This window comes from Canis lupus, chromosome 7, assembly GCF_048164855.1.
Source record: "Canis lupus baileyi chromosome 7, mCanLup2.hap1, whole genome shotgun sequence".
Classification (NCBI taxonomy): Eukaryota; Metazoa; Chordata; class Mammalia; order Carnivora; family Canidae; genus Canis; species Canis lupus.
In genome coordinates this window covers 44,657,316-44,678,254 of record NC_132844.1, presented here as the reverse complement: position 1 = coordinate 44,678,254, position 20,939 = coordinate 44,657,316, and the positions used below count along the sequence as shown (strand labels likewise).

Here is a 20,939-nt window from a genome sequence, read left to right as displayed (position 1 = left end):
AAAGAAGTACAGCACAGACCACAAATAGACACTGTATCATTTATGAAATGGAGTTCTTTTTTATTGTCTAAATTAAAGTACTTATATTTTGTTTTAAATTACAATCATTTCTATAAAACCTCACCTAGTTGTGTATATTTTATTATAGGAAAAAATGATTTCAAAGTGCCATGCATCATACTAGTTCCAGAAGATCATTTAAATACAGTGTCACAAAATATTTATTAATTTATACCATGAGCATTATTAATTATTTAAAAGATTATTTGTCTAAAAATGCAATATGCACATGCATAAGACATTATATTTGGGTCTTATGTTGTTAACCACAATGAGGGTTTGTATTGAAAGTAATAACTTTCACATAATAATTTAACACTATTTCTGAAATTGATATCAAAGATGTAAAGTATGAGAACATTTATGGATTAAAAATGATGTGACTGGCTTGAGTTATTTACTTAATTGAGATTAAAGAAATAAATAAAAATTTTACTTCATTGTTCAGTGTAGTATTTTATGTACTTATTACAAAAGAGTTCCGACTGACTTGATATTATTTTTAAGCTGAAAAATAAAAGACCATGTAAAGACCGTTTTTCAGTGCAAATGCACACACATTATGTGGCATTCCTTGGGTATCCAGCTCAATATACTCAGTTGCTATAGAAACCATTTCTAAGGAAACAGAAGAAAGAAGTATGGGTATTTCAATTGCTGGCTGTGTTCCTGAAAGAAATGAATAGTAAACAAATAGTAGTACTTCTCTTTAACATAGGTACTTATCAATTACAGTTTAAGACAAATGAACTAAGGAATAAATACTATGAGTTTCATACTGGAAGTTACTTGTATAAATAGATGAAATTATTTTTAACGTCACATTTCATCTAATTAAAAATACTTACAAAGAATAGCTAACCACATATTGAGATGCACTGGAAAAATGACCATTTGATTTTTGTCACATTTCTAAAACTTGAGTCAGTGTGAAAGCTCCAATTTGAAACAGGTTAAAATACAATAATTTTATAATGTAGAAAATGGCCCATAAAAAGTTTACTTTTTTTTTCAAGTTTTTAAGTTCCAGGTAGTTGACATACAGTGTGATATTAGTTCTGGTGTAGAATTTAGGTATTTATCACTTACATACAACACCCAGTGCTCATAGAGTTTATAATCAGAGAAAATCTTATTCAGTTTTTCACTTTGTCACAAGAAGCTGAAGTTAGTGGGTTGTGCATAAAAAGTAAGTTGCACATAATCTCAGAGTAATTTAAGGGAAACTGGAATAGAACTCAAGTTTCCAAACCTAAATCCAATTTCTTGTAGCACAAAGTTTATCACAAAAACATGCATTTTCGGGTACAAAAAATGAATCAAATTTATATTGAATATATACTTCTGTGCTCAATACTAAGGACACAAAAATGAGACACAAGTCTTGTAAACAGCTCATTTTCTTGTGTGTACTGAAGGCAAATAACAATTACACATAATTATAAGCATACATCTGTAAGAGAAGAAGGGGCATTGTAAAGATTCTGTACCAAAGGTCTTGCCATCACAGAGCGACTATTACATTGGCTTGTTTTAGGTTACCACAGGACCTTGAACAATTACTGTGAAGATAAACTGAGAAGTTAAAATCATTGTGTTTAGCTTACTCCTGCCACACAGAAAATCCTTAATATACATTAGGTACTAGTTTTGCAGGAAAATGGCTAAAAGTGTTTTTAAATAACATATAACCTTTGTGTATGGTGCAAGAGAGTGGTCTAGTTTCATTCTTCTGCTTGTGAATGTCCAATTTTCCCAGCACCATTTATTGAAGAGACTGTCTTTTTTCCAGTGGAGAGTCTTTCCTCCTTTGTCGAATATTAGCTGACCATAAAGTTGAAGGTTCACTTCTGGATTCTCTATTCTGTTCCTTAGAGGCTAGATCTCATGACCCTTGAGATCATGACCTGAGCCAAAACCAAGAGTCAGACACTTAACCTACTGAGCCACCCACATACCCCTAATTCTCAAATTTGAACTGAATTTATAATTTATGCCAATTTCTCTGTACTTGCCTCAAGTTAAATGTGACCAGGTCTAAAGCAGATATGCACTTGTGAAGATTAGTAGGACCTGAATAGAATACTTTCATTTTTTTCCCTTGTTTTTAGAATTACATTATTTTTTCTGAACAAGAAGTATGCTAAGTAACAATATTTGAAAAGCATAAATGTTCTTTCTTGAAAGCATAACAATATTTTAATAGGTAGCAAATAGAATAGATGGCATAAGAACTAAGACTTTGGCTTAAAATGACATTTCCAAAGGTAAAGTAGATAGACTGGAATACTTATCCTTCTTATGGGAACCAATTATTTTTTTTCCCCTAGGACTCTCATGCCTCTTCAATCTCCTTACCTAAATTTGTTTCATACCAAGGCAAGTAGATATCAAAAATGCTAAGGAGCTTAAATCTGTTTCAAATGCCAACATTTTCAAAAATATATTTTCAAAATATCTTTGAGAAAATTTGCTTTGAGTTGAATTCAAATTAATCATGTAGGAAGAGGGCAGGTTTCAAAGTGAGGAGACTAGGGACTTAAATTTACTAGTTAAATCTAGATCCCCCTTTCTAGAAAATCTGTAAGTGCTAAGATATAAATTCCCCCAAGAAATAACTCCAAGTTAGCTTTGAAAGGTAATAGACACTTTAGTACAAACAAAATATTTCAAAGCACCATCAAGTCATGGGTCTTAGCATGGTTGATGTATTACTAGCCATTAAGCATTTTTTTTTTGAAAAAAAATTGATAATACTAAATAGAAAGTTTTGAATAGAAATCATATATAAAAGGATAAAGGTGTCAAATAGCCCTCTCTGTGAGAAAGATTCAGGTTAAAAAAAAAAAAGAAGAATCTCTAAAACAAGTTCAAATCCCAATAAATGTGGTTTTACTTACACATTTATTAAAAGCAAATTGATCTTATTAAAATTTGGACACATAGAGCACATGAAATTACTCTCAGCCACATCCCCAATTACATATAACTTAAAAAGAAAAAAAAAATTCCTCTAAAACATGTACTATGTTTAAACATTAGTTCTGTCCTAGAGAAGTCACTTATATTAAAGTATAATTTTATGTTTTATTTTTATCCTTACTATTAGTGGTTCTTTTCAAAGTCTAGGTACACAAATATTTAAAATTTTAAAAGTTGGAATCCTGATATTACCTCTATGGTAAAATAAATAAAATAATATTAATACGAATTTAATTTTTTGCTTTTGATTTAGTGATTTCTGGCTTGTCATTAATATGACATCTCTCCATATTTTTTTTGAAAGGCACTAAATGGAAAAAAATGGATTGACATTGATTTCTATCACTAGGAAATACAATCAGAACCAAATTAATAAACTAGAAATACAGTTATCTGACTTTCTTAGAGAAATTATAATTTATAGAAATATTCCTATTTTTTACAGTACTGAATTTATATCTATATAAATCTGCAACAAATATATAATTTATATATTTATATATAAATCTGCAGCAAATATATAATTTATATATATTAATATATAATTTATATTGTAAATTTATATTATAAATTATATATGAACACCAATAAAAAAACATAAAAAAAATAAATTATATATTACTGTAACAAATATTTTGGTGATGAATAAGAAGTGGGGATGATTTAGAAATAATTTGTTTTCTTATTTCTGTTTTTCATAGGGGATAAGAATAGCTGATTAATGAATTGTCACTACAAAGGTTGTAATTGCTTCCTCATTTAATGGCTGTTACTTCTAATACTGCCTTTTCTACTTAATGTAGGAACTTATTTTGCCTATATTCTTTTCATTTGGAAAGTACTTTTGGTGCTCAAAAAATTAACATAGTATTTTTGTGAAAATTTCATTTTTGGGTCACATACTTTCTCAACTATTATTTACTTAGTTTCCCTTGTTTTAATCATTAGTAGTGTCTACCACAGTCTCTGTCTTGAAATATGGTCAACTCAGAAAGAAACACTCCAATCTTCTGTGTTTGTATTAGACACCTAATCTTCCTTGCTGAGACTATATGACACAAGCAGGGTTGAGAAGCATAGCAACTTTAGGGATTATCAGGAGATATACATAAATTCTCTTTCTTTACCATGCCAACTGTGGACAGATTTTCTTCACTATCTATTTTTTTTTGCCTCTGAATTTGAACAAATATTTTAACAGAGAATTTGTTTTATACTTTTATTGATTTTCTGTTAAGATAATGACAGCTATGGTTTGTCTAGGCTCACTATCTTCAGATCCTTTGTTAAGCACAGCATGAAACATAGCATGGTCTAGTTTAATCTTTATAAGAGCTCTATGCAGTGGTTATGATTATCATTCCCATTTTAAAGGAAGTAAGGTAAGGCAGGGAGTAGTTAAGTATTCCTAAAATCACACTAGGTAGATTTGGAATTAGCATGACTACAGAGCCTAAATCTGAAACCCCCCCGCACTGTGGTAAGGACACTATAGAAAGCAGTATTCTAATTTCTATGGGGCATTAATTTAAAAAGTACAAATCCTTTACATGCATGTTTTAGTTTCTACTTTGATTTTGTGAAATCAAAACTGACATTATTTATCTCTTGTGCTTTTAATAATTAAATGAGCATAAAATTGGGGGGCTTTTCTCTAGCCTGTTTGTGAAAAATATGTAAGTTATGTATCGGCCCTATTGTTCTTTTAAAATTAAGGCTTTTTCTTTTCTTTTCTTTTCTTTCTTTTCTTTTCTTTTCTTTTCTTTTCTTTTCTTTTCTTCTTTTCTTTTCTTTCCTTTTCTTTTTTTTTCTCTTCTTTCCTTTTCTTTTCTTTTTTAATTAAGGCTTTCCAAGTAGAAACCATGATAGTTATATACCTTCAGGTGTAAATATTAAATGTTCTAAAAGAACAAAATTTCACTCTTATTGATTTCAGCTGTCCAAATGATAAAATACAACTTTACTTTATTCCCTTCCATTATAGAATGCTCATAGGATTGCTGTAAGAAGTGACAGTAGCACTGGTATCAAAAGAAGAAATGAAAAAACACAAGAGGAAATAAAAAATTATCCAGAAGCCTAAGCAAAATGGTAAGCTACTTAGAGTAACTTGACTCAAAATAAAGACATAGATTGAAAATCAAGTAGAAAAATAAAGCATGTTATAATCTTAAATCAAGAGTTGCACCTGATTATCTGAAGTTCCCAAATTATATATAGAATTTTGCCCGTTTGCAAATCTGGATTGAATCATATCTGGTTTTTTTAGTCATAAATTGCCCTTAGAAAGCAAAAATCATGGTAAGTTTAGAGCAAAGGGAAGAATCCATAAGTAAGCAGAGAGAGACCATAGGAATATGGGAATTAATGTGGTTTCTACACTTCAAAGTTGTGATGTTGTGATTCAAAGTTGAGAATATAGTGGTTAGACATTATGTACTATCAAGTTGTGAATGCAGGACAGTAAGTCAGAATCTGAGGAAGAAAGAGAGATTCCCATATGAAATTTAGGGACCCCAGAGAAGTTGGTAAGAACTGTTTCGGAGCATCAGCTATTGAATCTTCTGTAACTGACACATATTTAGAAGTACACAGGAATTAAAGAGACCTAGGGAAGGATTAGAAATCCTAGCTGAACTGTAGCTACAGATTTAAAATCAAGAGACACACAAGACTGTGGCTACATCTAGAAATCAAACATCAGAGTAGGATAAATTTGTCAACAGTAAGTGAATAAGTCAAAGGCAGAGTATATAACGATAAAATTCAGGACAAGTATTAAGTTTAGATTCCAAATATCCAAAGTTTAAAGACCAGACAGGTATTAAATGTGTTTGGGGAAGTAATCTAGAAACGAAATAGAGTGTGTGAAGTTGGATTAAACAAACAAATGTTTAGGGAGAGATTAACATTTAGGTGGTATTGTGACAAGAATTTATATATACTTATTTATATAACCCTCAAAATTACTCCACAAATTAGTGGTATCCTCATTTTACAGATACACAACAGAGGCTAAAGCAGGTAACTAAAGCTAAAGAGATAGTAAGTCACAGAATGGGAATTCGAGGATTTGTCCATCTTCCACCAATCTTCTTCCATATTACAAGATGATGAAATTGTATAACTCAAGATTTTTAAAAATCTAGGTAAAGACTCTTGAAGATGTATAAAGACTCCGAACCAACTTTTGGCTTTAGAGTGGTAGAGTGTCCTTACAGGAAAATGGTGAGACAAATAAGGGAATGCCATGTGACAACAGAGGCAGAAATTGGAATGATGTCATTGCAAGCCAAGGAACACTAAGGTTGACAGCCACCACTGGAAGCTGGAGAGAAGCAAGGAAGAATTTACTCTGTGGTTTCAGAAAGAGCACACCCTGCCAACACCTTGTTTAGATTTGTAGATTTCAGAACTGTGACCCATTCCTGTTGTTTTAAAGCACCCAATTTGTGCTGCAGTTTTGTTGCAGCCCTAAAAAACTAATGCACTGTTCATCAAAAAATAGTCATATTTCCAGCATTTGTGTCAAAATTACAAAATTTCAGAGTCAAAGTTATCAAATCTCATGTCTTTCGCGTCTGTCTTCTTCTCTTTCAGTATTTTCTAATTCTACCATCTACTCCCTCAATAGTTCATATTTTATCATTAGGTATTTCCACTCTATACTGACTTCTTGTTATATATAAACACACAAGCGCATCCCCAAGAATACACACATACAAACACATATACACAGACATTTATATGTGTTATAATATCACATGGTCCAGGTACAGATAACTTGACTTATTAAATTAATAAGTTAGTATAGAGTTCCTTCATTCAACATGAAGTCACAAATAAATTTCCAGGAATAAGCATAAACACAAAACACTAAACATATATTTCATGCTGAACGTAACTTGTTAATTCATGGCAGATGCAGAAGTCATATGGTCTTTCTGTGCCTTAGGGCCATAATCAGGACTAAGTCATTATAAACTTATCAGACTTTTGAATTGTAATAGAATTTCTATAGACACAGCTTTATGGTTGATAAAATTTCAGATAAACCTATTTGTAGCATGTTTGGAAAAATTGGTTTGCATAATTTCCCCTTGTCTTCAGAGGGTGCTTAAGATACTCTTCGCTGCTTAATAAAACTGATTATAAAAATAAATAAAACTAATCCAATACTTTAGAAAATCCTGTGACCTTTTAATATATATCCTGAATCTGAGCATTTCCCAAGTTACTGCTGACACTTGGACTGAGCTATGGCCATTTCTCAACTGGACTAGGGCATTAGCCTTCTAACTGGTCTTCCTGCCTGTATGCCTGCCTTATCCCCACCCACTAATCAATTCTCCACAGTGCAGCCAGAATGATCACTGAGATCATGTCACTTGTCTGTCTAAACCTCTGGAATAAGTTTCTGTTTCACTCAGAAGATAAGTCCTTAAATTGCCCCCAATTCTTTTGTACTTTCTGTCCTGTCCTCTATCTGATTTCATTCTCTAAAGCCTCCCTCTGGTTTACCTGCTTCACCACACTGGCTTCCCTGATGTTTTTAGAAAATGTCAAACACACACCTACCTTAACACAGCATTGACTATTTGTTCTTTGTGGGATATTTTTTCTCCTTCTACTACACAGCTCTCATCTTCTCCAAGTTGGCTTCCTCAGCAAAGGCAAATGTGACCATACTGTTGTTTCCCACCCACCAACTCAGAACCTGTGATATCCTCCCCTGCAAATCTGCTCTATTTTCTTTTAAGCATACAGTCTATACATATAGATATACATTTACAGACTCTCTTTATATATTAGAACTATATTATGTACACTTTATTACACACAGCATGTCATACAGAAACACAGGATCTTTATGCTTAGTGTTTACTGTCTTTCATTACTAGAATTTAAGCTCTAGGAGGGCAGGAAACATGTTATTTTTTGTAGTGTATTAGTCATACCATTAATAGAGTCCTCAATAAAATGTGTTGCTGAGTGAAATATGGTTATTAGGGAAGGACATATGTTATGCTAGTCACTGTTAACTTAGATAATAACACTGTCAAGGGGTTTGAATAATATCTTAATTATTGACATAAAATAACATCTCAAAATATTGTTGATTGATGTTCATAAATGTGACAATTTGTCATACTGCACCATGTTTCAAGTATAAATAGATTTGAGAGGCAACAGAAATATATTTTTAAACTCCTATGTATAAGTGGCTGACAATAGTGAATAAAACTGAGAAAAACTATGTGGAGAGAGAAGTAATTCTCCTCATTGGCAGAATTTGATACACTGGCCTGACCAATGGGCAAAGAGGGCCATAGGCACCAATTTTAAAATCTCACCCCCTTGCCTTCCTCAATTCTTCCCTGGCCTCCCTGGAGTAAGGGATGCCACTCACCAGAAGGCTCAGCTGAGATCTGTCCAAACGTGGGACATGGAGCCAGTGAAGACAAAGGACATGAAGAATAAGCAGAGCCTATTCCCTTCATTGAACAATACATTGTCCTTAAAATTCATCATATCTAGGGAACCCCGGGTGGCTCAGCGGTTTAGCACCGCCCTCAGCCCAGGGCGTGATCCTGGAGACTTGGGATCGAGTCCCACATTAGGCTCCCTGCATGGAGCCTGCTCCTTCTGCCTGTGTCTCTGCCTCTCTGTCTCTCTCTGTGTGTGTCTCTCATGAATAAATAAATAAATAAAATCTTTTAAAAAAATCATCATATATAGATCTTGCAAACTCAAACTTCAATCCCAACTCAAGCACTTATTAGCTGAGGGATCTGAGCCAAGATAGTCTCTTCCTGCAAAGTTGTGCAGGGACTAGATCTTCAACCCCAGGGCACTGTTAGTTACTAATTGCTATTTTTTTTAATTTTGATTTATTTATGATAGTCACAGAGAGAGAGAGAGAGAGAGAGAGAGAGGCAGAGACACAGGCAGAGGGAGAAGCAGGCTCCATGCACCGGGAGCCCGATGTGGGATTCGATCCCCGGTCTCCAGGATCGTGCCCTGGGCCAAAGGCAGGCGCTAAACCGCTGCGCCACCCAGGGATCCCCTACTAATTGCTATTTAATAAACTGCAGCTACTACTATTATAATTATCCTTAAAACAAAGAATTTTGTCTTTGCCTTCATTTCCCTAATATCCAGAAATGCCCACTGAATATCTGTGTTGTTTCTTGCCCAAATCATTTCCTTCGTGTGACTGTCCCCTTTAAGCCTTACTATAACACTGGCTCGGATAACAGGACTGGATTATTTAAGCTGCCTACATCCTCTGCTTAGAGCATCAAATGCCAATCCTCACTCATCTATCCTCTTGCTGCAGAAGTGTGATATTTTGCCTTGAATGTCAGCTGTGCTGGATCCTTCCTCAAGAATGGTCAGTTGGAGATCCCTGGGTGGCTCAGCAGTTCAGTGCCTGCCTTGGCCCAGGGCGTGATCCTGGAGTCCTGGGATCGAGTCCCGTGTCAGGCTCCCGGCATGGAGCCTGCTCCTCCCTCTACCTGTGTCTCTGCCTCTCTCTCTCTCTCTCTCTCTTTCTCTCTATGTTTATCATGAATAAATAAATAAATAAATCTTAAAAAAAAAAAGAAAGAAAAAATAATGGTCAGTTGTGGGCAGCCTGGGTGGCTCAGCGGTTTAGCGCCGCCGTCAGCCCAGGGTGTGATCCTGGAAACCCTGGATCGAGTCCCACGTCAGGCTCCCTGCATGGAGCCTGCTTCTCCCTCTGCCTGTGTCTCTGCCTGTCTGTGTCTCTCATAAATAAATAAATAAAATCGTAAAAAAAAAAAAAAAAAAGAGAATGGTCAGTTCTCTAACTGAATCCTGTTCCCTGGGCATCTAGAATCCAGCTCCGTGCTGGCTGGTAACTCAGAAATAAACCATGATCTCCCCATCTTTATATGTCTCACTAGCTGCCTAGACTCTTCTAGTATCGAGTCACTTGCCTACACAAAGCCATCTCGAACCATGATTAAATAGGTAATTCCTTGAGATTCCATGTATTGAAGTGGTCCAGCTTCTTCTTGAGGGGCCAGACACTTCAGCCATGTTATTTTTTCAGTTCTAAGGTACTTTCTCCCACCCTCCAGCTTCTACATATCCACAGCTTATGCTTCTTCAGTCATAGCAGCCTTCATAGCTAAGCCTCCCTAACTTATAATAAACTGATGACAATTTTTGTGACTAATTTTAAAATAGTCTTCCCTGGGATCCCTCCAATTATGGCAAAGCTTTGGATAAGGCATTGTATCTATTAACACATGACTCTTGTATTGAAAGAGCATAAATACACTGAGGGAAGCTAACAGAACAAATGACCAAAATTATGGTGATGCTGAATTATGTATAATGACCTATTGGAGCAAAAATAAAGGGAAAAAATAAAATTTTAAGTGTTTTTATAAACATCTTCCAATAGGAGGTTGCATTTAATTTGAGCCTCGGGAAAGGAATTTGACAAAGTGGGCGATAGAGGGCATTTAGGAAGAAGGACAATGAATGCCAAAGTGCAGCGCTGGGCAACTGTGCAACAGTATTGGAGAGTGGTTAGTCATAAAATAGGGTAGGGATAAATAGTAGAGAATGACTTCAGATGACACAATTGAGATCGAATACTATAGTTGGAATGCTTAGGATTTGAAACCTCTCCTGATAGGAAATGAAGATTCATTGTGACTTTCTAAGCAGAAGAATGCAAATCATATAAGGAAAACAACTCTGAAAGTAATGTGGAGGAGGGATCAGAGAGGATAGAGACTAGAAATAGGTCACTTATCTTAGAGAGTACTGCATTAGTCCACAAGAGAGAAGGAGAGTTTAAACTGGAGTAATAATAGTGAACTAAGAGGCTGGGTGAGAGGACTCTGTAGATAAAATTCATAGTCCTTTTGATAAAATAAAGTTTATGCTGAAGCTTGGAAATCTAGCTGGATATAAATTTCATGTTTAAGAAATGATTCAGTGGAGAAGAAAGTATGGGTAGGGAGAGAGATGGAGGTTGTGATACTGGAGAGTTAAAGATTTTATCTTAAGTTTTGAGGGACTGCTAACAAAAATGTTAGTCTAAAGATAGAAGCAAGTTTATATATCTGCGTATATTTGAAGCCATGAATATAGGTGATATATCTCCAATGACAAATTGTGGAATAAAGAAATAAGAATTGAAAAAAAGAACAGTGAAGAGTATGGAAAGAAAGGAAGGGGGAGTCTAAGAATGAACCCCAAGGGGGGATCCCTGGGTGGCCCAACAGTTTGGTGCCTGCCTTTGGTCCAGGGCACGATCCTGGAATCCCAGGATCGAGTCCCGCATCAGGCTCCCGGCATGGAGCCTGCTTCTCCCTCCTCCTGTGTCTCTGCCTCTCTCTTTCTCTCTGTGTCTATCATAAATAAAAATAAATAAATAAATCTTTAAAAAAAAAAAAAAGAATGAACCCTAAGGGATTCTAGCAGTTAACTGGAGAGCGTGAAACTGCGTGTTAAATTAGCCTGGCAGAGGTGGGAAGAGTATTCCAGAACAGCAGTAGCACAGGCCGTGCCAGGTACATAATTTGTTGAACCCACTGCAAAATGAAAATGCGAGGTCTTTTGTTCCAAAAAAAAACAAGGAAAATGTTCTATTAAAGGTCCTAAAATAAAAGCTTTTCTTTCTTTAGTGGTCTCCTTTTCATCTTTTCATGATATATTTTACTTGCTATTTAACATCATTATAAGAAAATTTAAGATTTTCCATTATTAGCACATATTTTACCATTCATCTTTGTACTGTGCAATACCTATTTTAAATGAAAATATAAGAGAATTTAACTCTTCAGTGGCATCATCAAAATTCCACAAATCATGTTTCAGAGCTAGTACATACATTTCGTTCTTAGCAAAAAGTAATTGAACATTGACACAAACTCAGCTGCTTTTATTCCACTTCTTGTTACATTCTAACACTACTTTGGAACTAGATTACTTCCACAATACCCTTACTTTGTACTTCCTTCCAGTCTCCCTGAAATCCTATATACTATAGTTCTACCAAGTGTGGGGGCCTTCTGAGTATAGGGCCTTTGTGACAGTTCATACACCCTTGAAAGCAGCTGATGGAATGAGCACTGAGTGTTATATGTTGGCAAATCGAACCTCAATAAAATAAAATAATAAATAAACCATGTAAAGATACACAGATTAAAGACAAAAAAGCATCCCTGGACATAGATCTGAAAACTGCACAAAGAGATTATGGGTATTTACTACAGTTTGTGGCTTTATACTAGGGCTCCATCAGAATGGTACAGAAGACAGGGATGTTGTGACTTTGGGCAGCATAATGGAATTAAGCAGGTCTGAAATATGAACTTTTCTGAGTCCATACAAGGCTAATATTTATACCTTGGTCAAAAAACTAAACTATATTAACCTGAGCATTATAAACACCTCACATATAGTGCTACTGCAGGAATTGGCAAATTCCTGTAAAGAACAAGTTCTACCTTTGTAGACAATATGGTCTCCATCACAACTACTCAACTTTACTGTCATAGTATGAAATCAGTCATGGGCAGTACACAACCAATGGGTATAGCTAGGTCCCAGTAAAACTCTTTAGAAAAACTAGTGGTGGGCTGGGTTTGACCAGCCGGTAATACCTTGCCAATCTCTGGTCTGTGCTGTTAATTTTCCCAAGGTCAAATTCCCAAGATTCAACAATGGAGAGGGAAGTTTTGAAACCAAAGAATTATAACATGCATGAAAAAAATTGTATTATTAACTAGATTCACTCTATTATATTTTGTACATAGTAGTATATTTTTTATACAGTGTTGATGTTACTATCCATTTTAGTGACAAGTGGGAATAAAATGCAAATGATGAATATTCTTGAATACTGCAAACTAGCAAAACACAAAATGCACAGGGCACTCCTTTGTGAAAGATGCTGGGTGATGTACAGGAAACAAAATGTGAGGATTTTACTTCAGATGAAAATCTGTGGGCTAGGTGTCAGCAGTTAAAGTTTGATCTGCAGGAGAACTAGTTATGTTCATTAGTGGGTCATTTCTAAAAGGGATTGTTTTATACAAAGCAAGTAAATTAGAACGAAAGTGATACTAAATATTGTGACAGAAGCTTTTGTCTTCTGTGCACACACTTCTTTGACCACAAAGGACAGGGTCTAGAGGGCTCCTTCTGCAGTAAGGTAACTTGAGGAGCTGAAGTAGAAGGTCTCAAGTTTCAGCTGAAGGGGGACATCTCTTTTGGTGCTTAGTGGTTTTCCCCAAGGGGAAACTTTTTCCTCTACATTTGCTGGTTTGTAGAATGGATACATAACAATGAGACATTTCAAACCTTAGACGATAACATATGATTCCAAATTTGCCAGTAGACAGAAATGAGAAACAGTTATGATTGTTTTCAAAAGGCATAATTCATACCTGAGTGCTTCAAGACCAAAACAATAGATAAGCAAACAAATCACAGCCGTGCTGGTGCCTGTCACAAAGTACTCAGTTAAAAACACATTTGAATATTGAGTAAAATGATGTGATTTTAATTCCATTCATCTTTTAAAAATTTTACTAAAAAATAAAGGATGCTGTGGAAAAATAAGTAAGGATTTCATTTTTTTTTTTTTTTAAGTAAGGATTTCAACATCTACATAGTAATTCAGTTTAAAAAATGTGGTTGGCATGTTTGAACATAAGATCTCTGTATTATTTCAGAAAAATATTTTATATTTTTAAAAATAATTTTAACATTTTTTCTTTCACTGTAATAATGCTAATTAGCAATTATCTATCTTTTCTATATGAATAATTGTAGATCTCATAAAAACTTATTTATCTTGATCTAATATAAGTAAAATAATTAAAAATACTTTCTGAAATGTTTATTTCTCACCGTACACAGATATTTACAAAAACATTTTTTATTGATCATAAAAATATATAATCAGTTTGAAACTTTTAAAAAATAAAAATAAGTATTGAAAGAAATATTAATGTTTTTGGAAGAATCTTTCATATGCATATATGTAGTGTGCATTACACATGTATTTGCAAATTTATTATATATGATTTTATAACTTATGCTTAATAGTATTATTAAATACCAATATTTATTTAATACAACCACCATTTTAGGGTACATTCTTTTCCAAATATTTGTTATTTTAATAACATTTAATAACATAATTTTGGATATATCAACAATAATTTCCTAACATTGAGATTATACTATTTTTAAAACTTCTAAGATTTCTGGTGGCAAGTTCTTCTCTAGAAAGATGGTGCCAAGATACTTCCCTACCTACCAATAGAGTGGTGTATTTTCACAAATTCAGAATATTGCAGTTGGAAAAAATAAATCTGGCAAATGGATAAAATTTGTATCTCATTTTAAATTTGAGACCTTTGGGTGCTTCTGATGATTTTTAAATATAGTTTTATTGACTATGTACAGCAAAGTGTTTTACTATTTGAATGGTCAGCCTTTCTTCTTTGATTTGACAGGGTGTTTATAATCATGTCTATCTCACGAGGCAATACATTTTTGGATATTTGCTTTAACTATGTTTATGACCATTTTTGGAATCAAAGGGTATTAATTTTAGTTATTCTACTATAAAATATACCACGATTGATATTTTATTTATAATTTTCTATTTTTGCTTTTATTATTTTTTATTTTTTTATTTCATTAATATAAATTTATTTGAGAAGCTGGGTTTAAGATATGCTGAAATTGTTTCTGGGTCTTCTGTTTTAGTTAACTATCTGGTCTAGTCTTATGATTGTATTTTTTTTTAATTATTTTTATTGGAGTTCAATTTGCCAACATATAGCATAACACCCAGTGCTCATCCTGCCAAGTGCCCCCCCCCAGTGCCCATCACCCAGTCACCCCAACCCCCCCGTCCACCTCCTCTACCACTACCCCTTGTTCATTTCCCAGAGTTAGGTGTCTCTCATGTTTTGCCACCCTCACTGATATTTTCACTCATTTTCTCTCCTTTCCCTTTATTCCCTTTCACTAATTTTTTATATATATTTTTGTTTTTAGTCTTAAAAATTTCCAGTTAGAGATGAAATAGATATTAACTTATATTTGATTTAGATTATTTAATGTTTTATAATTTTATCTGGTTAGTCCTCAAAGAATTTATTCTAGTGTAAGGATATAGAGAAAGAGTTTTCAAGATAACAAAATGCATCAACACAGTTGTTGAATATGAAAACTCTTATCAAATCTCTTTTATGTATGCAGTCTAGCACATATATTTTTATTCTATTTCTTTGTATCTGTATCCCTGTAATAATACCCATATTTTATTATAATTTATTTTAATATATTTCATAAACATATGATGCTCTTAGTGCCATTTCTATTCAATATTTCCCTATTCTCTTTGACCTCAAGATGACTTGATCAAGTTCTAAATATTATCTCACTTGAATTTGTTTGAAATTTCTTTATAGTTTTCAAATATAGTGCTTCTTTAGTATTAAGGACTCACAGTTTCAAGAACTCAAATAAAGACACCATATCTCCATTTAATTTACTTATGGTATTTTGGTTATTTAATTAATGTATTTTCTATTTGATCTTCTAAATGTTATGTATGAAATACATGCACATGCATATATAAGGCATTTTGACTTATGAGTTTAATGGAATTATGTCTTATGTTTCAACTTGGAGAATGGCATTGAATATTGTTGTAAGTTATTTATATTTTGTTATGTTTGGACATAATAATAGATACCAAAAAGATGTGAAGATAATGTAAATCACTTAGGATAGAAAAAGGAAGAGAGAAAAAAATACTCTTAGTAAATTATAAATTGTCAATATCTTTTTACCTAATAATGTGGTAAATTATATTATTGAATATCTTTCTTTGACTCACCCTTTTATTTCCAGATAAAATATCCCTTTGCCACTTACTAGAATTTTATGAATACTGTATTAAATTTTTAAATTTAGAATTTTATAACTATGAATGGAATAAATACAACTCATATAAAATTTTCATTTTAGCACTATTTTTGTTATCCAATGCAATTAGAAAATCTTTGGATTAGGAAGCTCTGGCTATTCTCTCTTAAATCCTTCTCAAACAACTGGTAGAAAATAATAATCATATTGCTAGAGGAAAATAATACCAAACTGCTAGAAAATGTTCTTTTTTCCTCTCTCTCTTTTAAATAATTAAAAAAATTTCCTTAAGTAATCTCTAAAACCAATGTGGGGCTCAAACTCATCACATGCTCTACTGACTGAGCCAGCCAAGTGTCCCTTCCCTTTTTTCCTCTTAAACTTCACTTGCTTCATAAATCAAACAAAACCACAAAGACTGGTTTGATTTAGAGGATGGCTGACCAAGACAACTTCAATTCAATTTAATAGATATCATTATATTATAGAACCAGCAATTATAAACTTCAGAAGTTAAACAAAACTCTAAGAAGCATATTGATAGTCATTGTTCCATGATATCTCACTTTGCTTATCACAAGATATTACTTGGAGCATCATTTTTCTCTTAGCTACCCATGAAAAGTGAGAAATTCATCAGAGAGCAAGGGAGCCCAAAATTGCACGCTTTCTACCTTTTATACTTTCCTAGGATGGAGGTAGCATGTAGAGAGGCAATAATAGAGTACTCAGTGGTTCGCTTTAGAAATGTACAAATTCTCTCTTTATTAGTCACATGCTCATTCTATATTTTGGCAGTATCATGGAACCTGGAACCTAGTCAAGATTTTAGCACTGCAGGCCATTCTACTATGGCCTATTCTGCCTTTTCTTTACACAAAGAGATTAGATAGATTTGCAGATATGTTATTAAAGATAATTTTCAGCTACTAAATGGATTTGGCCAATGATGAGCAGCTGCAGGAGACTAGAAGACAAGAGGAGAATGGAGTTGGGAATATATCTCCTGGTCTACTCCTGATTGGTTTGCTTTGGATTGGCTGTGTTGTCTCCCTAAATGCTATAGCATCTGTAAACTGGTAGCTTTTCTCTTTATGGGTCTGGATAACTGCTCTTTCCTTTTTCCCTTCAGGACTCAAGGTAGTAATGACATTCTGCTGTTGCTAGTCCCTTCAGAACCACACTATCCCTCATTGTTTTCCCTAAGCTTTAGCCATATCTTTGTAAATACTTTTTTAAAAAAATTAAACTCTCCCCAAGAACTCAACTGGAGTGTACTATCAATTCTCTGATTTGACCCTGGCCAACAGAGTGATGAACAAAATGCCAGCAAGTACCTTGTAAATTATTGATTAGCATATCTAAAATAATTAAGGAGGAAAATAGTAGGAATACTGGAAAGGTCAAAATCATGAGAGTGTTTGCAGTTGTATTGAGGGGAGGGGAAAAATGGAATGTGACAAGGTTTTGTTCATAAAGGCAAACTTGGGATTTAATTTCCTGGAAATGGAGAATTTGTGTCCTGATTATTTCCAAGGGATGGCTATAGGACCGATTGTATAAGAGGAGAAGATGTAATTTTGCTTCATTTATATGTGAGAAGTGATGTATTAGGTAGTGTTGATAAGTCTTAACAGTTATACAACAAACTATTGTCTTATAAAAGCACAAGGAAAATACTACATTTAAGTTTGTAATTAAAATTTGCTATTTTTAGAAACTTTGCAAAGAAAATCATATCACACTGGATAAAGCACATATAAGATTTGGGTTTTTTTCTGATTTTCTGAATTGCCAGCCACAAATTACATACCTAAACATACACACAAAAATCTATAAATATGCATATATAACACAAAACCTATAAACTTCTCATTGAAGGAAAATCAACTTCACTGCCACAATTGCACTTGAAATTCCACAGGATAAAACTTCCTTCGAATAATGAAAAAAATACCCTCTCTTTTTGCTAAATACAATTATTTAAACTTTTTTTCCACGTTTCCTAATTTGACAGTAATTACAAGGGTAGAGGAGACTAATAATTTCTAATATGCTTTAGAGTAAGGATAGTTATTAATTATTTCAAGACTGATTTCAAATTTGTACATGAGATACTATCTTGTTTCATTTTTATATAATTTTTTGTTAAGTAAAGTTCATGAATTTAATTTATATTCTGAGTTATATATAATAAAAGCATCACAGCTTTGCATTACATAATGATAAACCCCGCTATGTAGAATGGCAACACCCAATGAAATTCCCTTGATTTCCTCATCTTCCCATTAAAAAATACATTTCAGTATATACTATACTGAAAAAAAATGTTAGAAACTGTATGTTATATTCTGTTACACCTGACAAAGAATCTATTTCAAGAAATGAGAATAATAAAAGTTAATCCTAAACTTTGAGAGATCTATTGTAATGAATTGAACTAGTTCAGTTTCTGATTGCTTGCCAGCAGTGTAGCCGTCTCCAACATACTCCTGTATTGATCTGGTAGCCTTTGTGGCAGTGCATAAAGAATAACCATCTGTGTCAGGTACAACAGCAGGTGCCATCTCCATTGAACTGGCTGCTACCCTGATTACAAAGAGGCTGTTTAGAGCACCTGGTGACCACAACAGTCTCTTTCTCTTTTCTACAGAAAAGAAACTCATTTCTAAAAGTTTACTGAACTGAAACTGAGAAACTCACCAGAAATCGTCAGCTGAAGGGGAATGAACTCCAGTGAAGACAAAGTAAGTGATCTAGTGATGGAAAGTCTCTGGGTCGTGGCAGGAAATTCCCAGTCATGCACACTAGGCTGAAGTTCCCATTTGGACCACTCTGAAGAAGTTCTGAGCCCTTCTTTTAAATCAGATGTTAAGGTCAGATAATCTGTATAATACGTCCAATCTGGCATAAGTACAGACACAGGGAAAGAGGCCTGTATTGGAAGTGACTGAGTTGCTGAAACTGCATAAAATGCGATATCAGAGGTTACTTCTGAAAAATCAGACATTGAGTACATATAAGGTGGCATGTTGTTGTCAAAGTCATTTGAAGGTATAGTTTCTGGATGCTTTTGTAAATTTAATTCAAAATCTAGAGAACTGTCACGGGTGTAAAGTTTGGACTGTTGATGAGATCCTTTACTCTCTTGCACACCCAATAAGTTGTCTTGACTCAATATCTCAGTGGGGCCCACGGTTACATCGTAATGTCCCATTGTCAATAGTTTTAAAATGTTTTCTGACACAAAAGGATCATCAATAGTCAGTTTTGAAGTCAAATCAGTATTCATTGGGTCTGAGGAGACAGTTTGTGATGGGACAATGGATAAATAAGTTTTATCCAAACATAAATTAACATCCAAATTACTTGATAGGGTAATGGATTCTTCTAAGGATGAGGATAAAATCCTTATTTTTGTACTCTTTTTAGAAAGAAATAAAGATGACAGTTCTGTGAATGCTGCTGATGGCGTTATTTCAGTAGCAGAAGAAAACGAATGCCCAGAAGTGATAGTTTGAATTCCCATTAGTGCATACCAGCTGGCTAATATTGCTGAGTTCATCCAGAATGTCTCATAAAAGTGGGACTGTTTGCTATGCAAAACTTGATCTGAGAATTCATGAGAGGATTTTATTTCAGTCATAGAACATGTTGCACATGTTTGGCTTAATTCACTTAAAGAATCAGCAGCCTGTGATTTGATGTTTGTGAGTCTCTGGTTGCTAGATGCTTCAGTAATAACCTGGTATTCACTGGGAATGGAAGTTTGTGTAGTGAATTGGTGCAGAGTTGATGAGTTTAAGATGGCTACCTGTTTAGATATAATTATCTTAGCAGGAGAAATGGGAGACATTGAGGAGCTCAGCAATCTCCAGTACTCTCTTCTTGAAATTAAGGAAACAGCTGAATATTCTTCAATATCCTCTTGAGCCCCCCTAGAGACAACTGGAGGTACACTTGTAGAAGCAGTTGTGAGCAGGAATCCACGGGGGAGTAATGAGTGCCTGTTTAACTTAATATCAGCTCCTGGAATGCCAGTAATTACTGAACTCATTGCAGTAGTAGATAAGGCAATAGTCTGATTGTTTTCAAATAATAAAGACTCTGTAGGATAGATAGCATCTGTCATGAAAGGAGAGATGATAAATGGGGTCCTCTCTCCCCTACTGGGGAAAAGGAATCCTGTTATGGCTGCTGAAGTTTGGAAAGGCATATGTGATATAGATGTTTTGCCCCAATCAGTTTGTGCTGGGTCATGAACACCAAAATTCAGAAATTGAGAAGAGGGAACATCTGTGGAAGAAAGAAGACCGTATTTAGCAGAGAGCTCTCTAGTGGAAATCAGTTCTTCGAGTGAATAGCTTTCAAAAGATATGCCAATACTTAATGCTGCCAAACCAGTAGTTGGGAGAACATCATGCTTGATAATTCCTGTCTGTTTTGGACCTTCAGAGGGCAAAAAGAAAAAAAAAAAGAATCAAAAAGTGACTTAAAAATGAACAACATATGCCCTGGGCCGAATCTTCTACAAATTTCTCTGCCACCTTATACCCATTACATGCAGACAAATAGCTCTGTAAATCATATTTATAATGAAAGTGTGTAAGTAAATTTAGCAACTTCACAAACTGTTTAAATGCAAAGACTCCTATTACTCACATTCCACAAGAGGGCCAAAGTCAAACAAATTGTGTTATGTAATCTTGGGAAAGAAGAATAAAACTGGAAGTATCTTGTGCCATCATGTTAAACTATACTACAAAGCTGTAGTAATCAAGACAATATAGTACTGCCATGAACACTGACACATATATCAATGGAATATAGTAGGGAGCCCAGAAATAAGCCTATTTATATATAGTCAAATAATCTATGACAAAAGAGGCAAGAATATACAATGGGAAAAAAACAATCTCTTCAAAGATGATATTGGTGTAAAAGTGGACAGCTACATT

The 20,939-nt window shown here is 34.1% G+C and overlaps 1 protein-coding gene and 1 long non-coding RNA gene across 2 annotated transcripts in view; one reads left to right on the top strand and one right to left on the bottom strand.

The window, feature by feature from the left end:
• EYS (eyes shut homolog) overlaps positions 1 to 20,939 on the bottom strand; it is a 1,513,100-nt gene that overhangs the window by 694,394 nt on the left and 797,767 nt on the right. Inside the window, exon 23 of the mRNA XM_072832461.1 lies at positions 18,685 to 20,430. Within this exon, the coding sequence (XP_072688562.1) occupies positions 18,685 to 20,430 (1,746 nt within the window). The remainder of the gene's footprint in view (positions 1 to 18,684; positions 20,431 to 20,939) is intronic.
• LOC140636806 (uncharacterized) lies at positions 689 to 18,731 on the top strand. Its single transcript, XR_012034024.1, has 3 exons — positions 689 to 778; positions 5,027 to 5,133; positions 18,635 to 18,731. It is a non-coding gene; the product is annotated as an uncharacterized lncRNA (long non-coding RNA).